General features: G+C 42.1%; 1 protein-coding gene across 1 annotated transcript; it reads right to left on the bottom strand.

Moving 5' to 3' along the window:
• Positions 1 to 6,245: 6,245 nt before the first annotated feature.
• NINJ1 (ninjurin 1) lies at positions 6,246 to 19,473 on the bottom strand (the record flags this gene model as incomplete). Its single annotated transcript, XM_079540379.1, has 3 exons — positions 6,246 to 6,391; positions 10,633 to 10,867; positions 19,402 to 19,473. The coding sequence occupies 3 exons, from the start codon at positions 19,471 to 19,473 to the stop codon at positions 6,246 to 6,248; spliced, it is 453 nt and encodes a 150-aa protein (XP_079396505.1).
• Between the last annotated feature and the right edge of the window lie 5,947 nt (positions 19,474 to 25,420).

Genomic DNA, 25,420 nt, shown 5'->3' with positions numbered 1-25,420 from the left:
GCGTTTGTGGTATTGGCTATGTAAAGACGGGATCATATTTTAGTATTATAATGTAAATAACATCTATTTAAATTCAAAATCACTGATCTGAAAGTGTAACAGAGTCCTACAGAAGCACTGTGGTTTTCCCTCTATGGATCCAAACCAAGAGAGGCCCTGCTCCCGTCAGTCACAATGCAGTTGACCTGCTGTGTGCTGCCTCTAACCTAAGGGAGGTCTGCAGATTTATTTTCAAGGAGTGTTTATTTTCAAGTTAAGCGTGCAGGTTATCAGAACTGAGTTATGCATACGAATGCCTACCACCAGCTTCTTCTTGCCCAAGGAAGTGAGTTTCCAGTTTCCAGTGAGTTTCCAGTGAGCCTCATTTCCTGTGGTTTGACAGATTACACTGTAGGATGACCAGATTTCCACACTGGATCTTTGCCTTTTTTTGGAAACACGTAAAATAGTGCATGAATGGGTGCCACGTATAGTGCTTACTGAACCAGATACAATTTGCAGCACCATCATCTCTTCTAAGCTAGCAAATAAGGAAAGCATGTATAGCTTTTTGGGTTCTGCCACCCTTTCCTGATAATTCTTTTGTAAATATTTGAATGCTTGATGTTGTAATGCCTCTTACAGCTGCTACCAACAAAAACCGTATGAACTTTTATTGTAACATGCAGTATCCCTCTGAGCACAGGGCAGTGACAGCCGCTGGCAGAGGGCCATGTCCCTCCTCCTGCACACATCCTGCTCAGCAGGCATGGTACAGCTTACAGGAACACATAGCAGAAACAGGATAAAGTGTTTGTCTGGATAAACCAAGTGGCCAAAACCTCCTGAGTGATGGCCAAGGGCAGCGGTGAGCAGGATTATATTGCTAGTTCAGCCTGTTGTATTCAGCTGTCAGCTAGTGACCTGTTTTAGAAGACAAACGCTTACAGTTAACTTCCAGTGAATAATTGTTGTCATCCCCTAAAGTAAATACAGCTATGTTGAAAACTTCAGCATTGTCAGGCCTTGATGCTGAGGGACTAATGAGAACAACCAGAGCAGCATGTGTAATTCTTACGCTGCCCAGCAGCTTATGAAACAAGTAAACAGATGACCTGGCATGAACTGTTTCCTGAGAGAGCCAGCGAAGATTCATTTTGCTTTATTATTGATGACCTCTTTTTAAGTGCAATGTTTGCCTACAACCAAGAACTCTGGAGAAGCACAGTGAACCAAAGATTCATTCAAACTGATGTATTTGTTTGCTGTCCCTAGGAAATGCATACTAAGATTTTAAGTAAGAACCTAATGTTAAAAAATGGTAATCATGAGATTTAATTATTTATACTTGAAACCAACCTGAAGATGCCTTTGTCTGATAAAAAATACATGACCTCTGGAGGCTTCAGAGACTTAAAACCCAGATTGCATGTCTGAAGAAATGTTTCATGTTCTACTTAAGCACAACAAAACATGCAGTAATAAACCATCATCCTTTTTAATTTTATTTTTAAAAGAAAGCAAACAAACAAAAAACCCAGATGTCTGGTTGTAAGTTGAATACTGTTGATGTCCAGCAGAGATGGATGGCCTTAGGATCAGGCTTTCATGTGCCAGGATTAGAAGAAATCGGGCCTTCTGAAGTTGCAGTCATCCCTGTTTTGCTGTTGCAGTTGCACCTCCAGCAGCTCAGGATGACTGAAGGACTTCTTGTGCTAAGTCTGGTTCCAGCAGAGGTGAGCAGGCATCTCCCCTAAATACAGATTAGCCCTTGGCATTCAGCAGTGCACTCAACATTAAGTATTTTTCTTTTCCTCCTGTATGTCCCCAAAATTGTCTTGGAAGGGTCCACTGGAATCAGTAGTTGACATATCATCACATGGTGAATGCTTCACGCCCCAGTGCTCTGCACGCTGTTACTTTGCTACAGTGCAGGTGGTTGAGAGATGGGATAGGGAGCCTTGCTGCTGTGCCTTGTCTTTCTGATACATCTGTACTGCAGCCCTTTAGTGCACGTGAGAGATGTTTGTGGCAACAAGTGGTGCAGGAATGGAAAGCTCCATTCAAAACCAGGCCGTGTTATCACCATGTATAAATAGAGTATGCATCAGTAGAGCCTTTGTCTACATCTGCCTTTAGAGCGGTGAGGACAAATCAGAATATTAGAGCATTAACTGCCAAAAACACATTGGGCTGCTGCCTACAGTCACCTTTTCCCAAGATGGAAATATGTTTAAGGCTTTCTGCAGTGCTGTGTGGCCAGTCAGTTCACTGCAGTACAGCACTGACACTGCTGCAACACAAGCATGTATAAACACTTCACTGGTTTGTATTAAAAAAGAAAAAACAAAACTGTCCTGAGGTCCTGAATACCTCATTGTTTGGAGCTACGCTTAAATTTGTACAGTGCACGTAGTTAAAACCATTGTTAGTCAAATACTGGTTAAATGCATGTTAAGTTAAAAGCAACAAAAAAGAAATCAAAAAGAATGTGGCCTATTTTATTACTAGTTGACAAGTTTCTGATCTGTTTCCTGTCAACAACTGCTATAGAGCATGTAAATGAAGATATGATACATGAATGGACCTTGGAACATAAAACAGAAATGAGATGAGATACATGGAAGACAAAGTTCTATTAATATGTGCAAGACAGCATTTAAAACTTAATTGTAAGGAAATGCATTAGAATGAATCTGCAATGGCAAGAAAGTATGATCTAGTGAAGCAGGACTTTGTGACTGCAGATGTGATTCTTTGAAAGTGTAAAAATTTCTACCATCTTTTTTAATATACACCATGTCTTGCAATACTGTATTTAGAAAAAGCATCAGTCCCTGAGCCAGCAGGTAATAACCTGAAAGAGATATATATATATATCTATACATATATATGTATGTATTTAAAATTATTTTAGCCATAAATTCATAAAAATAGCATAACTGCAGCAATTGCTATCTCAAAGAGGACAAAGCAAGTCATGAGCTTTCTACTAGAGCTGCTGGCAGGCTCTCAGCACCAGTTTAGCAGGCGAAGTTTACCCTGTATCCTCTAGTTTTCCAGCTGGACACAGAATACGTAGCTATTTTGATAGGATTCCTAGAAATACATCTAATGCTCAGAACATGGAGGATAGCAGTAAGTAATGGAGCAGTGAGGTCTTCTGTGTCTGTGCACACAGAAGAGAGCTTTAACTGTGGTCCAGAGATGAAGAAACAAAATGCAGGACTACCTGTGAGGAAAAACTGGCCAGAAGACGGTCTACTGCTTGTAGCTGTAGCACTGCTTTAGTTAAAGAATGGAACTGGGAGAGGGAAAGAGAACAAGACACAGCTACCTTGGGAAAAGGCAAGGGAAAACCGCTGTGCTATGGACAGCATAGGTGCCAAGTGAGTGAAATGAAGGACAATGGGAACATGCCAGACTGGAGGCCTGCAGCTTTTTACCACTGTGTAAATGTCAAGTCACTGTAAAAGCAAAAGGCACAGAAATTGAAAGTCCTGAAATGTGTGAAGTCCCATCAGTCAATACTACCTGCTTATGCTGCTTTTCTGAAAAATGATCTACGAATTGAAATGCCAGTCTGTGGAAAAGCAGTGTCCTTGGGTCAAAAGCAATCTTTTCTTAGATGCCAAACAACTGAAGTATTAACACACTGGAAAACTCCAGGTTTCCAATGACGTGTTGCTTGCTGGAAACCTGAGAAAGCTGCTCTGTGTGTCTGGTTTCTTCAGGTTTTTTTTTTTTTTTGAATGTGTCCAAGTGTAGCTGGCCCAAGTGCAGATGGCATCTATGGAAGAACGAATGCTTCAGATCTCTGAAATTAGAAACAAAGATACTGAGATATTAGTGGTTCAGGAACTATAGTAAATGACAAATTTACCTTGGGGGGGGAATTAAGTTCTCTCTTCAAAAGAGTGTGTAGTAGAAATGAGGCCAGCAAATGACTGCTTGTTTCTCTTAGGGCTCTGAGGTAACAGAAGCCCATTGTGAAAAACACTTTTCTTTCAAATCCCATTCAGATGATCATTACATACAGGTATTTTTAGCAGAAGCAATGTGTACAAATTAGCAAACAGATGAAATTATCCAAACTAACTAATAAATTCCAAATCTTACAAATCTGGATTAAAAAACATGAATTCTAGGCACTGCACCTAGCCATTTTATAAGGAAACTCCATGTGCGTGGTGAGGTGAGAAGATGCAGCTATTGTTTTTTAAGGGTATAAAATTTGGTCTTGTCTTTACCCCAGATTACATAAATTATCTATTTCCCCTTTATCAAGGCATTTCAAATTTATTAAACCTTTTTCAGCAGTAGATACAGATCACATTTCTCTATGAGAAGAATGCTCTGGCTGTGCAAAGCAATACAGCTTTGTATGAGCTATCACCAGCCTCTAGGCACAACTGTTTCATGCTGTCATGCTGATTTCAGATGAGTTACATGGAAACTGACATCTCACCTAAAGTATAACTTCTTAACTAGTGATCCATGGTCCTGCTCACAATTAGACCATAACATCCTTTGGATTGAGAGTATATGGATTACAGAAAGAGCCCACAAACCCACTGGTGCTTCCATACAACTGAGCTGTGCGAGAAGGAGACAAAGTCCATGGACAGCTGGCAAAATTTTCAGGGGGAAGCACTCTGCACATTTATACAGCTCATGACAGTGATGTTCAGAACCCGGCCTCATGCAGAATTAATGTGCATTAATGCCTCCCCAAGATGAACTGGCCTGTAGTGCACGAAGCTCTCCATCAGTCTGTACCAGCTGCAGGGTTCTGTTAAGCGCTTTGGTACTGAGTTCTGTGTTTTTTTTCTTGTGAAAACAGCTAAAACTCCAGCAATTTTTCAGCCTATTTTTCTTGTCAGTGTAATTTTGTAGCTAGTGTTTCAGTGCTGTTCTCATGTGTGCTGCTAAGATGGATGTATCTCTTTGATAATGTCTCAGAGAATCCACGCATCTACTGTTAAAACTAATCCTAATATTTGTAGAAAAGATGGCCAGGAGTTGCAATTAAACTATCTCATTTCTATGCCAGAACTGCACAGGTCTTGGTGAAAGCAGGCTCTTCATCCTAGCTCCGCATCCTGCTCAGCATCTCAATAGATTATTGTCTGGTTTCCATTCTTGCTACAGATTTCTGCTGTTGTTCCTCTTCAGAACTAATAGGCTTTAATGCTTTGTACTTTGCTTTTTGACTGAATGAGTTTAGAGGTGTAAGGGCAATTTGCATTTCATATAAAGTGTTAATACCAGCAGAATGTGTTTTGAAAGTCTCAGTGTAAGGCCTTGAGCTGTAGTAGGTAGCAGGTAGTATCTTGAGAGGACTTTGTCTGGAAGTTCACTCAAACGCAATATTACAGGCTTGGCCAGAGTACCTAGGCTTGCCAGGAAAACTAAGCAACTCCTTCAGGAGGTCCTCTGAAGGTGATTTGGAGATCTGTGATTTGAGATTTGGAAGACAGAGCCAGAACAGTGCTGGCCTGTGCTGACTGAGCAGTGCTATTTTAAAGGCAGATGTTGGAACACAGTGCTTCTTGGACTGCAAGCCTGCAGTTTAGGTTTACTTCTTCTCAAATTGTTCATCATAGCTATGACACCAGGAAGATGCCCAGTTTGATTCTCACAATTCCATATTTATCCTTATGTCCACACATCAAATAGTGTCCATCTTTGGGTTGAATCTGCCATAAATAACAAACTCTGCAACTTGGGAGGAAAGAGAAATTGCATTATCTGCACAGGTACTGAAGGGCCCCCATGAGGTCCGTATTGTATTTTGGATTTATCAGCCCTAGCAGTTCCCTGACTAAAGATTAAGAATTCTCCTCACAGACTGGGTGCCATATATTTCCTTGCCAAAAAAAAAAAAGGACATTTGGAGGAAGCAATATATTATTATTTTCATAATTGGCTTAGTCAGCAATGAGAAAAAGGAGTGGTTAAGCCAGAAGGAAGGCCTTGTCACTTCCTATCTGTGACACACACACTGGGTCCCTGGCAAAGTTAGGCACTGCTGTCAACTTTTGAACTCTGTGTTTACAAATGCAGGGAACTCCTACTGTTATTACAGTATAGCATCTGCTTTTACAGCAGTCTAAAGACAACTCATTTATCTGTAAAGCCTGGAATGGCACAGGGAAACTCACTGCTGTTTTCACAAGTTGTGCCACAGTGGACAGTGTGTTCTTGTGTGCTACATCCCACTGTCTTATGGCACAGAGGCAATACTCACCTTGTGCTTACTGCCTTTACTCTGACTTGGTACCTGGCTTCTGAACTCCAAAGGCAGTGATGAAAATGTTCACAACAACTATAATGAAAACTAGTCCAGTTGCAAGGTTGTTGAGGAAATCCAGCTTGCCATGTTTTGCAGGGTTGTTAAGGTCATATTTTACTTCAAAGAGAAAGGAGAAAAGAGAGATTTAAGCATATGAATATTTCAAAATCCAGAATAAAAGTCTTCATTATTCATGTAGTTAAAGAATTTCTTACAAGGAGCTATTTGCAGCACTCATACTTAAAAGGGAAGGACGATTTCGCACTGTCAGTAAAAGAGCTAAGGAGAAGATCTTTAATCACAAGGCGCCTAATAGCCTCCAGTAATTAGCATCTAATCTCTGTGAATGCACAAAGGCATGCACAACATTACAAGGAACCTTCTGAGTTCTTGATCTCTTAAAGTCTGCAACAAAACTAGATTTCAAACCTTTAAAAATAATTTCAGTTATGGAGCTTGAAGCCCTGACGGGATGGGACGAAAGTACATTTCCTACAGTTAGATGCTCCAGGCCTTTCCCAGACAGCCCTCCCTCCTAACAAGTGCTGCACGTCTTTGTCTTGGTGCCTTTTCCAGCTGTGCAGCTTTTCCCCTCTCCAGCTCTTGCACTGACTTTTCAGAAGGCACTATCTGTTAAACAGGGGAAGGTTTCAGAGCGGTGTAGCTGCAGTTCTTGTCACAGGCAGCACCAGCTGTGTAAATGTTTTTCTCTGCTTCTTGCAGTTCTTTGGTTAAACTGCTAATAGAAGATAGGGAAGACCACACAAGGCAGATACTATTAATTTAGCTTAAGCTTTGATTCCAGGCCTTGTGAAAACACAGAGATAAGCTACACTGTACTGATAACAGACTTGATAGACTAAAATGTGCTTATTTAAGGCAAAGAAGAATGGGGGGGCCTGGCTGTCTTCATGTGAAAAGCCGAGATTTTTCTCTGCCTCTGTTCTCCTGCAGGGAAAAGCTTATACCTGACAAGTTCTTTCAGCAACATAAATAAAACTGATTTTTTTTTCTAATGATAGGTGCATACATATGCTTACAGCTCTGCTGTGTGAAGTAAAATTTATTTTTAATAAAATGTCTCTGTCAACACTGTGTAACTTAGCAAGCCCTGGTTCTGTGGTTCACTCTGAATCAGTTAAGTAAAGTGGTGGCAAACACATCCAGGATACTGAAGCATTAAAAGCCAGATTCCCTTGGTGTCTCCAATTAGGAAGTCTACTGCTGTTTTGGTCTGAAGGAATTCTGGGCATCTGTTCAACTCCTGTTTGCTGTACGGTTGGGCAGAGTGGTCAAAGCACTGACAAACAGTGTGGAGGAACAACTTCAACAGCTTAAGCTACTGCACGCCTGTGTTGACCTGGAATAACTTAAGCTCAGCAATACTTAAACCTGAAAATGATTTTCTATGTGAATGTAAGGCATTGGGAGCTATGTGGAGATTTGCATCCTAATAGTGCCACTAAAGAATCCGGTGCTTTCATGTAAATGAAGCAGAATAAATGAAATGGAACATTAATCCTTAAGTATGTAGGAAAGACATTTCAGACAGCTGGCTGGCTTTAACACTAATAAAAAGGCTCTAATGGCCTAACATGTTTTGTGAGTTAGAAGAAATCATGCTTGAAGGAGAACTGCCACTTTCAGAGCTGTCCCTTTGTCCAAAATGAGGACTACAGAAAAGGCAGCTTAGTAGTTGAGGCGGGGCTCTAAATTTTGAAGCAGGATTGCAGCAATCCTATCTCTGTTACTACAGTACTTCAAATCATACTGTTTGCAAAAATGATGAGCTATTCTCTGTGTTTTACAGCGGGATTAGAATACTGCCATTTCATGCCAACTCTACTATTTCAACACATGCTTTACTTCTATTTTAAAATGCTAGGACTGCCAAATCACTTTCAGGGATGTGTTTGAACATTCCTCAAAATACCAATTTTGGAAAATCCGTTACAGTTTTTTAAGCTACATATTCTGAACGTGTGATTGTAGAAGGACATAGAGATTCTTTGGAGGAGTCTCGGTGCTGCTTTAGTCTGAGAGGGAATTTCCAACACTTCCTTTTTCATAAAAAAAGACTGTGAGCACCCCTTATTTCAGGCTCACAACTGTATTGGTGTGGCTTTCTGGAAGAGTTGTCTCGAATCAGAAAGACATATGGGAGGAAGTCTGCGTAAAAGCTAGGAGAGAACCATGGGCTGAATTGGGAAGCTCTGAGAGGAAAAGGGCCTCTTGGTGTTATACAAAACGATTGCCCGCCTTCTTTGTCAGAGCTCAAAAATAGGGCTTTTATGAGTACCACAAAATGCTATTTTGAAGGAGGGAAAGCTTTTAATCCCTAATAAAGAACAGTGAGAACTTGTAGCTCCTGGGATGAACGTGTCTCAAGGTAAGAAACCAGGCGATGGTTTGGACTTCTGTTGGGACTTGTGTGCCCTTCTGAGAGGGCTTAAGGCAACAGCAAATTGTTCTGTAGGCCAAAACTACCAAATGCACACTGTAGAAAGCAAGCTATTGCTGCAGTGCCTTCATCTTTGTACCTTCGTGCCTGCTTCCTATCCTCAGTACCTTTTGAGCTCAGCAAAACAGTATGTTCTACAAAAGTTACCCCAACCAGCATACTGTGTGACTTTGGTGTACTCCAAGACCCAGACATACAGCCACTGCTGAGCCCAGGCTGGGCTCCTGATGCATCTCCCTATTCATAAAGCAGTCTGTGAACCACAGCTTTGGAGTTAGGGTTATTCTGTACTTTTTTTTTTTTTTTTTTTTTTTTGCTAATTTTGTCAAAGAAATTACTGAGGAGGAAGCCAGTTTGGAAACGCCTGGCAGAAATGATAAATGAGTCCTTAAGCAGGCTTTTAGGCTGTAAACAACTAACATAACCACCAGGGAGATGCCTTCAACCATGATACAGATAAGTGGTTGTTGCTGTTCTTGCTCATTTTTCTGTGACTCTCGCCACACTCCCCAACACCATGAGCTTACTTTTTCCAGTCCCTTTCTGGAATCTCCCCTGTGCCAGGACCTGGATTTTGCCCTTGTGCCAACTCTGCCAAATGCAGAGACAGATGTTCTTAGTCTCTTTCGTAAGAATAAAAAAGCTATGTCAGCTGCACATCCATATTACAAGCCAGATGTATCCTCATTTCCTGAGAACTTCCTCCTTGATCACAAAGCTGTTCACTTGTGAAACTGGAACACTGACAGAGCATCAGAATGTCCAAGGTAGCCCATAGAGCTTAGTAAATGCTCTATGTGAATACTGGCTATCACTTTGTAGTAGGCTAAGGAAGCTGTATGTTGATATTATGTCATGGTTTTGACTAATGTCACTGAATGCGTTTAGGGTAAAATCTTGCTCCTACCTAGGAAAGAGAACTTATCTTTTTAGCTTTAGTTTCAGTTTAACATGGGTTTGAAAAACCAGCGATAAGTACATTTCTATGATTCCTTCCCCAGAGATTTAAGATGCTTTGAATAATTCCCTAAATTTAAAAACAGGAATTTTTAACTTGTGTTACCAAAGCTTTGACTTGATTGCAGAAATACAAGCAAGCCAATGATGATAATATAAAACACCAGTGTGAAGATGGACAATCCAATCTCCATTTCAGTTCCAGAGTTCTATATTCACAATATATTCTTATAATATCACTTATGATATGACTGATATGGAGTAAATATATCTTGGTCATAAGATTAAGTAACAAGTCTTGCCAAAAACAGTATTATGAAACTGGACAGACTGCATGATCATATCTGACCTACTAATGTTTCCTTTATGGTATTTCACCAGTTTCCTTCCTCCTTTAGACTTTCTGAAAAGAGGAATATTCATGCTCTTCACAAATGAATATGAGGATCTTAATCAGAACTGAAGATTCCACATAAAGCTGCCCTTATTCCTTTTGCTGTCTTTTCAGTGGTGAGTGGAGACAGGACAAGGGGAAACGGCCGGAAACTGCAGCATAGGAAGTTCTGCACAAACATGCACAAGAACTTCTTTAGGTGAGGTGACGGAGCACTGGAACAGGCTGCACAGGGAGGTGGTGGAGTCTCCTCCTCTGGAGATGTTCAAGACCTGCCTGGATGCCGACCTGTGCGACCTGGTGTAGGGAACCTGCTTTGGCAGGGGGTTGGACTCGATGATCTCTGGAGGTCCCTTCCAACCCCTACAATTCTGTGATTCGGTGATTCTGTGCTGTAATATCTCTATGGTCTTAAAGAAAAATGTAATCAATTTCGATATCAAGGCATTCAAAACCAACAATTTTTAAAAATAAATGGAGTCTACATACTCAGGTTGCATTCCGTAAGAAAAATACACATCAGTGGCTCTTGCAGTTGCTACATACCCAGGAATATCAGGAGTACTCCCACCATAACTTGCATTGTGAGCGACAGGCTGATAAGAACAATAAGGGGCATGTAGAATGAAAAAGAAGGTCCTTGCTCAATCACAGCTTTCAGCTGTGATGCATTGGCCATCAGCAGCGCAATGTCCAGCATGCTCTCTGCAGCGCTCTTCTTGTTTGCGTAGTGGTTGATATTCATAGGTCCATTTCTCTGAAACCACTGTGATGGTCTGTACTAAAAGTGGGAGAAGAAAAAAGGTTATTCGTATCTATTTTAGTTAGTGTAGAGAGTCAGAGGTGACTTAGCCCATCAACTGATTTCTGTAGGGATACTGATAAAGTTACGGTAGGACTAAGATTCTACATGCCTCTCCTTCACTGCTACCACTGCCCTCCATCTGATGGCAGAACTGTAGTGATTGTACTAGACTTGGGCAGATAAACTTTGTCCATCTTGAAGGATCACTTTAATCATTGTTTCTACCATGAGAAAAGTAAGGACTGGAAAATCTGCAGTGCTTGCACTGAGATAGGCCGGGAGGAAGAAACTCCCAAAGACGTACTTAAAGCCACAAACATTTATTAAATTCACACTCAGTGGACATCGCAGATCTGCCTAGTTCTTCATTGGTCTTGAGTCTCATTTTGAGGATTTACATGGGAGTTGCTCACTGTATGAGCTTTGCTTGACCTCTTTTCCTGCTGTTTTCACTCTGCTGTACCACCGTCCAGGTCCTCACACAGACAACGGTTTCTGTTGAAATATCGTATGACTCGTGGTTGCCAAGCACTGCCCAATTACAAGGGTAGCTTTTTTTCTATTTTCCCATCAGCAGAGGTCTTTGAATTCCTGAGCAAACAAATAGGAAAAAAACAGCCTACTGTGGGGCAAAGCCAGAGCTGCTCAATCTGGAGGGCTGGATAAAATGAGCATTTCCTGATGACGATTCAGGTGACCTAACCTGGAATTTGGCAGCGTGTCTCCAGTGGTTCCTAATTCCTCATGGGGTGGATGCAGTGTGTGTAACTTGGGTAGGTGTGGAAACATAACTCTTAGATGAAGGAAGGTGAGGTGTTGCTCTTCTGCAGTCTCCAGACAGGTTAGGATTTCACTCTTGTGGATCTTACTTGTAGACTTCATAAAAATAATATTCAAATATCAGTTCATTTTGGCTGACTGCTTCAAACCTGCTTCTGAGAGATGTTTTTATTGCACAAGTATGTTGTGCTTGCCAGAAAATACTGTGAGGGAAATTTCTTTTTAAAGAGAAATGCAGAAAACGCCCTCAGATTGCTCTCTTTAGTGGCTCTAATAACCATCCAATTTCCAACTCCAGAGCCAAGTTTGCCACTAACCAGACTTAAAAGCATTTTATTAGTAGGATAGATATTGATACATAGAGCAAATACATTCCCAGTTTTTCCAGGGCATTCAAATGCCCAACCTGACCTATTTTCACCAGACATGCTGTAACCAACCACAGTCTAAATATTTTACTGAGAGAAAAATGTCATGGGCAGCAGCAGACTTCTTTCTGCAGAGGGAATTAAACCGTGTAACCATAGCTTCGTGCAGATGGCTTGTTTACTCTTCCGTTGCTCAGAGAAGAGAATGGCTCTGAAACTGATACCAGCTTCAGTGGGGAAGGTAGTTATGAGTTTGCTTTCGTCTGTGTTCTGCAGCCTAAAAATGAAATTTGTGACTCAGGGGTCTGTGTCTCAGTTCATCACCTTTCCTCTCCCCAAGCAGTCTCCTCTTTCCACTCCCGGCTGCACTAAGCTGCCCTAGCACTGGGATATTTAGAGTTAGTGTCTGCTCCTAGTGCAGCCCTGCCACAAGCTCCACAACAGGTGTGAATGCTCATTTCCTTACCTAGAGGAGCAAGGAAGATACACTGGCAGTACTCACTACAAAAATCCAGACTAAGATTTTTCACTATTAATTGCACAGAAAAAAAGATTAAGATGCTTTATTCTTGCCTTACATAATATGTAAGACAGGGTGTGGAATTACATGTGGAACAGCAAAACTTCTGGGTATGAGTTTAAAAAATAAACTCTTCTCAGCAAACGTCAGAATTTTGTAGTGACTTCCTGATAGATTAAATTATATTTTCTGATGTCTAGTAGCTAATTAACTATTTCGTGACCAAAACCAAACATCCAAACCTCTAAATTATTCCTTGAGTTCACAAGGCTTCAGTATGTAACACAGGCAAAGGTAGCTATGCTGTAGTCTTAACCTTGATGGAAGGAGGCTGCAGCAGGAGCTGTGCTGATAGCGTACTGATGACAGCTTTCACTCTACTTAGGAATGTGATCATGAGCTTGAGGTGACTACTTTTTAAAAAAATTATATTGAAGAATAAACAATCTGGACTACATCTTTCTTTTAGTTACCTCTATGAGATACAGGGCTCTTCCTATGCAGTCAGCAGAATGTGGTCTCTTTCTTTTCCGGGGCAAATACGGGACTGCACAGTCAGGACTTTGCAGTCTGCTAATCCCGTTTCTGCATGGCCAGCCAGCACACAGCAGCCAATGGCATTTGAATTGCTATGGAAGCAAAAGCTGGGTCACCTCTGGACTCTGATAAGTAGAGAAGACTAGCAAAGAAGTAAAACTTTGTGCTTCTAGCATCCCAAGTCAGCTGTTTACTAGGAGTGAGTCTAATGGAAGGCATTTTACTCTGTGAGGAGGCTTCCAGCCAGCGCTGCTGCCAGCAGACTAGACACAGTTGGAGCTGGGCACAGGGAGGGCAGAGGCCCCAGATCTGTGGCACAGAGTGTCCTCAGCTGTGCCTCGTGCTGGGAAGAAGGGTGTGCAATCATGGAAGCCCCAGAAATGATTGTTTCCCTTTTCTTAAGACATGGAGCCTCCTGTCTCGTGATGGAAAACCATAAAACCAAAAGAATGCAAATTAGCATGGACTCAGGGCAGAACTTGAAGGCAACTGCCCAAAGGATCAAAACAAATGCAGGCAGTACTCTGGAAGCAGTTTTTAACAGACAATGTGTTGCACGGCAATATATAGACAGGCAATGAAAGGAGAGCTGCTGCCTTAACCTCTGGTTAATGATAGTCCTGCATGAAGAAATTACACGGGGATGCTGTTTTGTGGCTTTGTGGTTTCAGGGAGGTGCCAAATGGCTGCACTGAGTGGCAGTTACCGTGCTACTGTCACCTGCTGGGTGCAGGGAGAGTGAAACCACTGGAGATTCCCTGTGAAATGCGTAGGTGCCACTTGGCAGGACAGCATGTGTGCTGGGCAAGGGGAATCCTGTAACCTGTTTCTGCTGTGATGTAATCACAGCAACTGCCTGGTACAGATTAAGTGATCAGTGTGCTCTGTATTTTGTTTGTGTTCCAAAGAAAGGCAGCACACAGTCACAGGTGCTTGCACAAGGGCTGTATGGAACTGCTTTGTCTCTGGGCAGCAGCACTTAGTGCCCACAGGGCAGTCAGCTCCCAGGGGTGATGTCAGGATGCTGCACCAGAAGCTGACGCCTTCTGCTTCCACAAAAATAAACCTTGTGTTTACTTCACACTGGGAATTGAGTTCTACAATACGTCATCTTATTGACAACTCTGTGGGTACAGGCTTTGCCTCTGCTTTGCTTCACTAGTTGTCTTAATGGCACACCCAGAATAACTGAGTCCCCCTGAAATACAGAAAGGATTTATTCACTACACTTATTAAAAAACAGACACAGCACTGAGGTAGATGTCCTTAAATGTTGAGTTGAATCAGATCCAAGGCACACCTGCTGATTTAACAGGCAGGAAACAGTGCTGAAAATGGAAACCCTTGAGAACAAATCATAAAGTATCTTTGTTAAATGCAGTGACCAGTTATGGTAAGGATTCATGCTTCTACTATGACAGTAAATTGCTTCGTGTGACAAAGTTTATATGGCTGCTTGCTGAACGGGGTATCTGTCAGGCACTAGTGACTGCTGAAGCAGTCCAGTTAGTCTGCTGGAAGTCTGAGAAAGAGGAAGAGCAGGAGCAATTTGGTGTCTTGTCCAGCTTGAACTCTGAGTTGCCCAGAATGGTACCAGTCAGTCTGCCGGGAGAAGACAGGTGGAGTTTTTCACATGCCAGTCATCTGGGACAGGTGGAGGAGAAGAACAGTAGTGAAAACTGACAATATTTTAAAGCTTAATTATGTTTGTTTCTGTCACTGCCCTATGAATGGAGGAGGAAAGATAAAATGTGAGCGCAAATCTTGAGAATTCACCCCTCTCCTTTTGGGATATACCCAGGTACTTCACTTAGCTTCTTTTTTTCCCCTCATATGCATATTTTCTTAAAGGGATTATGTTAAGAAAGTCTTACAAATTAACACATCTGAGAAAAATGTTGCCTGAACTGATAGCACCTTGAAATTTCCAAGCTAAGACTGAGATTTGCTATGAACATTGACGTTTGTGTGACTGTTCTTGTGAATGAAATTAGCAAGTACTTGCAGTAGCACAGGACCAGTTACCTTTTTTTTATTTAAAAACCTAGAAAGCCAATGTTGCAGTTAGCCAGGCAAACATTCTGCACGCATCCTACACACATACCATAAGTCAGAGGTCTGGCCTTGATTAGCAGTTGTCACGGCAGCTGCCTAGCAGCATCTGGGACTGCAGGACCCAGAGCTCTGTGTGATGTGCACGTCAGGCCTGGTTCTTAAAACATTAATACTTAATACTCATTTTGGTGTGAGTACAGGTATTCACAGTATTGTAATTTTAAATCATTTTGCAGTAGAAAGTGCTTATTAAACACAGTAGGCTCATGGTTTTGTTCAGGATGATTGGGCAGATAGCACTGATTATTGCTGATATATTAAGAACAAGGTTTCTAAGAACTGTGTGTCTGATTAGTGACACCTGCTTTTGCCTTTGAGTACATTTACTCTGAAACAATCTTCAAAATCCTTGGCTTGCTCTAATTCTGTATGCAGTCCTCTTCCTACTTTAGGTTAGTGATTACTGCAATTGCAGGGTAGTTTTTACACACTTAAAAGCCAAGCAACCTTGCTTTAAAATGAGACGGGATGAACTTTTGGTCTGGTTGTTGGCCAGTAGAACCTCTGGGTTTGTAACATCACAGAGTGAGTTTTCTGAAATCCTTGTGTTTAGGGACAGTCCCTATTTTCAAATGATGGAAAGTTGCTAAGTAATAACAAGGCTGTGCAAATATAAGGCTGAGTCACGGAGATCTCAGAGTCAATGGTTCTTTGCTGTGTTTTGAAGTAGTGTTTCTAATTAAACGTAAGCTGAAAACATCCAGCACAAAATTCCACTTATATCAAAGAAGGGTCAGACATAAAAGAAATTACATAGAACTGAAACAAAACACAATTTCAGAGGTTTTAAATTTATTCTTTCTAAGACTAACCCTGCCATTGTAGAATTGAACCACTGGCTTCATACAGTTATTTAATGATGCTGATGGATGTAGAATTTCTGTCCAAATATCTGTCATCTACGTAGTAGAAATGGAATGGGTCAGAATATATGGCCACTGAAATCAGACTTTCCCCCTGTTTCAAATAATTTTCTTGCGCGACCTGGTGAAGGGAACCTGCTTTGGCAGGAGGGTTGAACTTGATGACCTCTGGAGGTTCCTTCCAACCTTCCAACATTCTGTGATTTTCTGATATGGAAAGAAAATAGGGAAAAATATTCTCAAAAAAAACCACTATCTCCCAAGGCAAGTTGTGCCAGTCATACAGTGGAATATTAGATCCTGTGTACACCTCCTTGGGAAGATGTGATTCCTTCCCCCCCAGCAAAACATTAGACCACTTGTTCAACTTAGCACTGACTCATAAAAAAAAATCCCTAAATCTGGCTCTGAATCATCAGTGCCATTTCCTGTAGGAATTCCATTTGGGGGAGATGTTTCTTTTCAAGCACCAACCTAACACAGCACTACTTAGCTTAGGAGGCTGCTGCAGTCACGTCTGGAGGCAGTGTGGTTGCAGGTAATCTAGAAAATATATATTAAAAACCAAAACAAACAAAGCAACACTTCAGCCTGTGTTCAATTTCCTAGCACCTTTAAAAGCCTATACTGAATAAGAGCCACACTGTATATGGAAAACAGAAAATGAAAATACAACTATGTTTAAAAAAAAAAAAAAAAAAGCTAACAAGTGGTAGCTGTGTTAATTCTTGAGTTTCAGAAACCTTGCACAAATAGAAGGGAACGGTACAGTCCTGTTAGCTCAGGGCAGAGCACTGTTTTCCTAAAGCTGTGATGGCATCAGTAATCAGCACACCTGATGACTTCAAAGTGAAGTTATAAATGAGACTTGTCTGTAGAGCAACTGGAACAGAAGCTGTTCCTCACCACTGGGCAGCAGGTTGCCTGTCCTGTGTTGCCAAGGCACTGCTTGTTTGTCCTAGCTGCTTGCTTGTGAGGCTAGCACCACTATGGGAGACTAGATGGGAAGTACACCATACCTCTTTGGAATGTGCCGTGTCATTCTGTGCGCAGGATAATTATTACAAGTTCTTACAAATTTTGAAATTTGTTGCTTGTGCTGCAATGCCAAGAAACTGACATGTCTCAAAGTGCTTAGGAATCAATACACAAACTTCAATACATTTTTAGCAACAATGTGACCATTATAGAAAGCAAATATTCCACAGCTGTTCTCTTCAACCATCCAATAGTTGTTCACTTTTTTACAGACCCTTAACTATTTCCACTGGCGTTCCTTGCCATCATGGGAAGCCCAAGCTGTGCTAGTTTTCACAGCAAAGCAGCTCCTGGACTGTTTTGATACGGGGCATGAACAAAGGAAGCAAACACAGGAGCATGAAAAAACAGTTACTGTTGGCATCAAACAGATACTTTGCACAAAAGGCAAGCACAGCTTCCAGCCGTAATTATTGCCATTAGTCAGCGAGGTGTGCCAGGCCAGCACTGGAAGAAATGCCCAGCTTCTTTCTAAAAGAGTGACAGTTGGTGAAAAATATTATCCAAGTTAATGACCAAGTTAAAATAAATCAAATTTAGAGTGAATGCAACCACTCATTCAGAATTGCAGTGAGCTCAACACAATAAAATTACTGTGCTTCTACCCTGCTTTGAAGGTAACTAAGCCATTTTTCCTTTGAAGGTACCTGCTTTTTGTATCAGCTAGAGCAAGAGAAATCCATTAAGAGAGTGATGTGCAAGAGAATGCATTTTGAAGGCGGGGCTGATGCTAGGATGGGCAGTAAGAACTTCAGGGCTGCCAGAGATATCAGCAAGCTCTCCTCACAGCAGGCACATAAACACCTCCGGCTCCAGTCCCTGCACGTTGAGGCCCTGTGGGTTGTTTGTGTGAATGCTGGACTTGATCATATTCTTAAGGTATCTACTCTTCAAAACTTGTTTTTTAAGAAATCTGTCGCCTGTTTCATCTTGTGTGTATAATTTTTTAATATATATTTTAGAAAATGAAAAGGTGTTTGGGAAGTTCTCTGAAGTGTTAAATAGAGCGTATGCATAATACAGTATGAAGTCTCTCTGCTTATTCTTTTACTTACACAGCTTTTATGGGAAAGCAATAATGAAACAATAATCGCATGCAACTGGAGATGAAGCAAAACAGGAAAGTCATAAAAAAAATTCTTAGAACAGACCAAGAAAAAAAAAAATCCCCATTACATGTACTTGTGATGCAATCACGAGTCTGGCTGTTAAAAAATAAATGCAAATTCTGAGAATTCAGTGGCTTAAAGGCCAGCAGTTCGATTTGCACATCCCTTGTTTCTCTTTAGATACTTTCCAGGATTTATTAAAACCAGATTGGTTTTTATTTTTCTGGTCTGTTGTCCATGCCAAGGGCTCCAGGAAGGGAAGGCACGGTCTTGCAACCACCTGTGACCAGCCAGCAATGTGGGTAGTGGTTTGCTGCCGCTGTTCCTGTGTGGCAGTCCTTGGTGAGAATGAGAGAAGCTTTTCAGAGTTTGGTCTCTTTCAAAAGAACATGAAAGATGCTCTTTTAGCCGCTTGGCGTTTTAGAAAAGCAGCATGCTTGGAAAATACCCTTTATAGGTAAACATAATATGGGATGAAATGTTTTCCAGTGCACATCTCTAGACATGTTTTGACTACATGGAGTAGTGAAAAGCTGTGCTTTCCCTTGTTGGTATGTGATGACTGCATGCAAACGTGCAGTCCTGGACTTTAGGGCAGCTCAGCTCCTGCAGGAAATCCCTCCCAGGCAGAAATCATACAAGCATAGAATGGCGTAGGCTGGAAGAGACTTGCAGATCATCCAGCCCCAACCGTGCCGTGGGCTGGCTGCCCCCAGCAGCTCAGGCTGCCCATGGCCGATCCCATCTGGCCTCGGCACCTCCAGGGATGGCGAGCCTGCAGCTCTGGGCAGCCTGTGCTCAGCATCCCAACGCCCTCTGAGTGGGAAATTTCCCCCTAGATCTCCCCTCTTTCAGTTCAAGGCCAACCCCTCTTGCCCTATCAAAATTCCTATTAGTAATCTGTCTCCGTACCGAGATTTTAGGTGAGGAGGACCTCTGATGGCTGGGCGCTGGGCCACGCAGGAGCTCTGCAGCCACCACGCCAGGCCTGAAAAGGATCTTCCAGTCTTTCCCCGGCCCGTCTTTGATCCAAGACAAAACGGGAGGTGCGCGCCGTACCCCGCAGAAAGGGGAGCGCCGGGTTGCAGCAACAGCCGGGATCACCGGCAGCACGGCGCTCCGCGGTGACAGCCCCGGGGCAGCCCGCCCGCCCACCGCAGCCCCGCGCCGCGAGCCTTACCCGCTCGACCACCGCCGGCTCCGCTCCCTCCGCCCGCCCGTTCAGCTCGTGGGTCTCGCCGCTGGAGTCCATCTCGGCTCTCCGAGCGGAGCAGGACAGGCCTCGGCGGCTGCTGCCGGCAACCTCTGGGAACCCCTTTTGTATCGGCTCCCCCCTCTGGCCGCGGTTAAGAGAGAAAGTTTCCGGCGGCGCAGAGGAGGGAGGGCCGGTACCGCGCACGCCGCCCCGGGGCTGGGCTGAGGCGGGCTCTGCGCGCGCGGCGCTGCAGGACGCCGTTGGCGCTGTGTGGGACTGAGGGAGGCTCTTTCCGCGGAACTCCTCGGTAGGCAGCAGGGCTGGCAGCGCTGCATCTGCGCTGAAAATGCTCTCCAGAGGTCTGTGCCGGCGTCTGAGGTACAACGTACCCCGCAGGTTAATGCCTTCGGAGTCGTCTGTGTTACAAACTGTTCTCGCTGGGTTTAGATCATGCCCTGAATAGTGCTGAAATATACTTTACAGAACGTAAATAGACACCTACTGAAAACGAAGTACAGACCCGGCTCCTGCTAGGCCTTACTCGTAGAGAGACAACGTGGAAGCATTACTTTCTGCTCTTCAATCATCAACACAGGATTTTGGCAGATCCTGTACGAGGAAGAGCTGGCTGCACTGCTTGGTGCAATAAATGCAGAGCTGTAGGACCTACACTTAGGAACGTGTTGCATTTGCTAAAAGAGGTCTGGGCACTTGGCTGTTCTCACTTTACATCAGGTGTGTGCTTGGGAATTGGTCCTTAGTCTGAGCCTCACAAATGTGCTCTGAGACAGCGCACGGAGTAGGGGGCTCAGCTGTGCAGGGGTGCATCTTTGGACAGAAGGTGTGTGTGAGGTCTTGAACAGCAGTGTGCCCTGCTGCGTGTCTGCCTTAAAATGCAGATCTAGGGCTGTTTTGCCACATCAGATAAAATATCACATGCCATATGATTGCAGTTTTCCTCATGCAATAGATAGGCATGCTTCGTCTAATATGAGAGCGTTACTGAGAAATGGGAGGAACTGTGGTGATGGCCTTAACATTTCATGAGTCTTTGTGATTTTTCTTGTCCTTTGAACTTCCTCCACTGGAATTCCAAAATTCATGTTCATGTCAGCATTGAGATGCAATGTCTCCTCACTGTTGACTTTTGTTTTTGAGCTTACAGTAATTTTTTAGTTTAAAGAGGCATAATTGTCAGCTGAATTTGCTTTTAGATTTCATGGAAAAGCATACGGGCAACCAGATGTGGGTAATCACAGACTAAGCCCAAGTTAGACTTCCAATCTTAATGCTAAAGGTCAAAGAAGTTTCCAGTTCAACTCTTCTCAGAAACACATTGAATTAATAATTAATTTTCTTAGAAAATCCCCTTGATGAAGCATGCAGTTACAAGTTACTGTCTTCAATTGGAATTATTGAATTGGACTTTCTAAGAAGCCCTCATCCATCTTGATTCCTTGCAGCCCTCTCTGCTTCTCTTTAGAAAAGCCAGCTGGAATACACTTATTTGGAGAGAGAAAGGAAGTTTTGTTATTATAGCTTATAGAAAATGGAAGAAGCAACACCTGAGAGCAAAGATATTTGTACCTCTTTTTTTTACAGTGAGGAGGATATACAATAAAAGCAGATAATAAAATAAGCTCTAAAAAGAAAAATCAACATTGTTGCATGATTTTGATCCAGTGCTGTGTGGATCACCTCACCCGCAGCATTTCTAGAGGGTGGGAATTCTATATTAGTTGTTTGGGTGGTGGTACAGTTTGTCAGGGTGGGCACAATTGTTTTGATAGAGTAAGACAGTGAGAAGTGACACTAGGGTCACTTTGAAGCAAAGCTATAAACTACACCATGATGTCAGCTGCTATGAAGTCCAGTGCTTGAAAAAGCACATTACTTCCCTTAGTTTTAGGGTTTGTAGTGCCCAAATACTGGTAATGAACTCAACTAGGCTGGCCTTAATCAGACACTTAACCAGTTAACTTAAAAATCTTTGAGCATGGTTGCTGTGGTATAGTTGCCAAGAGGAGCTGGTTAGAACCCTTTCCATTAACTGTCCATTGATGTTTTCATAGATACTGGATATTTCCAATTGCCCCTTTTTCATCTTCTAAAGCTCTTGGCAAATGCATTTTTATCGCTTCTGTTGGTAGTTGTAGAGGTTTCATTGACATTGATGAAAATATTCTGCAGTTAAGCCTAAAAAATTAAAGATCTGCTCTCTGTAGGTGTCACTTAGGAATGGAAGGTATATTGGAATGGAAGATATCTGTCCTATCTCACATTTGCATTGCACAGCCACGTACCAAAGAGATTTATGCAAACAGGACCTGTTGTTAGCCTTTAGGAAATGGGTGCAATCCTTCTGAAACAGAAAAACAGCTTAGCCTGAGTCTGTGAAATTACCTGCGAGCCAGCATTTGTGTACGGTCTGCAGCAGTCGATTCTGCATTGCATCTTTATGTTGTTGTGCTCATCAGCTCAGTGTCAATTTAACAATAAACTTTAACAAGTTTTCCTGTTACCCAGCCTTTGGGTTAGTTCTGCTGGGCTAATAATAATAACAACCATTATATTTTGCTGTGATCCACGTAGAAAAATAGTTGCAGACTCAAGCTGGTGGCAGAAGAGTTAATAGGCTGGCGAAGCGACCGGTTTGCAGCTGTGTGATGACAAAACTATGTGGTAGGTCTTTCTTATTTGTGTGGATTTGTGCATAGTCATTATAAAATGAGAACTCTGCAAGTGTCACCACATGGGTCTGAGTCAGGAATTTTGATGAGCGTTACACAGAGCGCGTACTGGAGGCTGCAGAGGGTCCTTGGGACCACTGTAACAACAGCCATTGGAACCTGGATGGCAGTTTTCAAGAGAGAAAAGATGTGTTGTTTTCCATCTTTGCAACTTGGTTGTTACAGTCAGTATTTGGCACTTGAGCCATAGATCATGGATAACTGTTTTGTTTTTGTTTCAAATGTACTCTATGTGACAGGTGTGAAATGATGCTAGAATACTAATGAAACCTAACCAGAGAGAGAACAGCATTTTGTATTGTGGCTAAAATTACAATGGCATTTAAAAATTTTTTTTACTTTCAAGTTAGGCCTTCATCTTCCCTGAGCAATTACTATTATGTGTGCATGGAATCAGTGTAAGGAAGCCCAGAATAAAAAGTATGTGACACTGCCTGTTCTGTGGTCACTATTAAAACAAGTAACTCTGCAAATTGGTACTCCTGCACTAGAGCACAAGTTTAAGTAAACAAAGTGGCTTTTGGTAAGATCACTCTATGAGAAAAACAGATCAGCCATTCAATAAAGTAAAATGAGAGAAAGGTGTAAGGAGGAGAGCACTGGTACTGGAGAAATGAAACAGCCTAAACTAACTGATGTGAATGGAGAGGTTGTGATTTAAAAAACAGTGTTTGATATCAGGTAGAACTGCCTCCTTCAGCACATTCTGCTTTGTTTTAATGGCTTGTAGATTTATTATGTTCACGAAACTTTATTTCCTTGCTCTGTCAGCTATCCTCAGCAAAAAAAGGCTTCCTCTCTTGAAGGACATGTAGTTAGTTTATTTCTTTTGGGAAGGGGTGGATTTGTGTTGTATCACTGCAACTATTTGGGGCAAAAGCATATTATTTTGTGCTGTTTCTTCCTTTTTTGGTTTCCTGTTATTCCTTCAAAAACTTGCATTTCCCCACCAAAAATTGCATTACACTCTCCAAAAACCGTTGTTCTAGAATTAACATTAAAAATAAATAACGTATGTAATGCTTAGTTTATGAAACATGCCAACCTTTCTCCCACAAGCTTAAATTAACTGTAAAAAAAATAGCTATTCATTGTACCTGATCTCTTCTTAGAGCATGACTCCTAGCAAGCCTAGGGAAGAGCCTTACTCTTTTTCTTTCTGTTTTCACCTGGATTATGTGCTTAGTTGTTTTCTTGTGCTCCACTGATCTAACCACCTTGCTCTTTGTGTTTAAGTGAAGTGCTCAGGGAGAGGACAGACCAAAAGGAGTTTCCACGATGCTGTCTGTGAATGGCATGCCAGGATGCAGTGCAGATGTTCTCCATGTAAAGACACACAAGTGTTGTCGGTGCTACTTTACAGGACAATGAGTTTAATGAAAAAGAAAGTCTCCTGTATTAGAGAGAGTGGCAGGTTATCTATAGACAGGAGTGGAGAATGCATCTCTTTAAAATGCCAGCTTTTGTACAGGCGTGAATCTGAATTGTACATCCTTACTCAGCTTGTCGGCAATAGTGTAAATAAGAAAAGAATAAGACCATGGAAGTTCTACTGATTAAAAATCAATCCCTGAACAGTCTGATTAAATGGAAAGTATATATGGAATTCTGTATATGGAATTACAGCAGAAAGGCCCCAGTAGGTTCTCTTGTCCAGTACCTCACTCAAAGAGGGACCAGATCTCAAAGCCTCAGTGTTGAACAAACCCTGTTCACACTGCCTTTCCCCACAGGGTGACTGCTTTGGCCCCTTACCACCTCACTGGCGCTGTGCTGAACTCTCACTGGCTTAGTGATGTCTGTCCTGCTCTGGGAGCCCAACCCTGGGAGCAGTTTTCCAAAGGCACAAAGTGCTCAGGCATTCATTTCCTACCATTTGTGGCTACACTCCTGTTAATACAGTCCAGGATGGGACCAGGCACTGCTACCATGGCACACTGCTGGCTCATGATCTTCAGTTTTTACGACTTTATTTATAACTTCTTTGCCATGATGGTATTCTGATATATCAATTTACAAACAGCAGTTTATGTTCCTTTCACACTCACACCTGTCTTCTTATCACGTTGACAGGCAGGTTTTTGGAAAGTCAGGAATTGGGCAGCATAGTTTTGTTTTGATTGTCTTTTCTTTTCTTTTTTTTTTTTGGTTGGAGGAACCCATGAAATCTTTAGGTAGTTCTGTATCACTTCATAAGATGCCTGCACAATTGGATCGCTCTTCTTGTGCCTTTATTACCAAGTCACAGGTTAAAGTATCAGTAGGAAATTCCACCTCAAATGTACATTTCAAGGCCAGAAATCTTCACTGTGATCCTTTTGCTTGAATGTCACTCAGCACCACTTAGTCTGCCAAGTAGCTTGTGGCAGAGCACGTGCTTTAGAAAACCTGTAAGTTCTTTGCATTGCTTTTAAAACTGACATAAACGTGCTCAACAGCTTTGAGATACAGTCAATGATCAGCCTACAGATGAGGCTGGACTAAAGCAATAAAATATAATACATAAGCTGATTTTTTTAATCAGCTTAGGCTTGAAAGTGCTGTGCACATTTGGCAGAACTTGCAGATGCTTTCATTGCACGTATGAGCTTCAGCCACTCTTTCCCCTCTGCAGTTACGCTGTTCCTGGTGTCTATGGAAACACAGCTTGGTGTTGGTATTTTTGTGACAGCCCTCAGAAATACATTGCTAACGCTTTCCTTTTCTCATGTGGTTCCTATTTCCAGGAATGCACAGACGTGTAAGCCGTCAGCAGCCTGCAGCCTAACGAAAGCAGCGCCATCTGGCTTTTTGTTTCTTTTACTGACTGACTGTTTGAAGCTGTATGTGAGAATAATTTCCAGTGCAGCCACTTTACTAGCACTGTGTTTTCACTTCATTAGGTGCCTATGCTTGCAAAGATTCCCCACTGTTGGCTTTTGTAGTTTTACTTGTGTGACCTTTATATTCTTATTAAACCTTAATGTTTGCATGAGATGTGAATAATCTTGCCTGATTTACAATTTATAAATATATAAGTCATTAGCAGGTCATAAAAGAAGTATAAAAAGCTAACAAGAATATTGTGATGTCAATTACACAGCTCACAGATATGAAAACATATCTGTTTTTACGAGGAATTCGTTCTAATTCATTCACATCTGTTTGTTTTGTAAGCTTTGTGAGGCACATGACAGATGTGACTTTAGGGCAACTGCCCTGTTGAGATGCACGGTTTAATTTTAAAGCTTGAGTCACCTGGGACTCTTGAGGAC

This window comes from Tetrao urogallus (genome assembly GCF_951394365.1).
Source record: "Tetrao urogallus genome assembly, chromosome: 10".
NCBI lineage: Eukaryota > Metazoa > Chordata > Aves > Galliformes > Phasianidae > Tetrao > Tetrao urogallus.
Note: the sequence above shows the minus strand (reverse complement) of the source record. Positions and strands in the feature narration are given on the sequence as shown.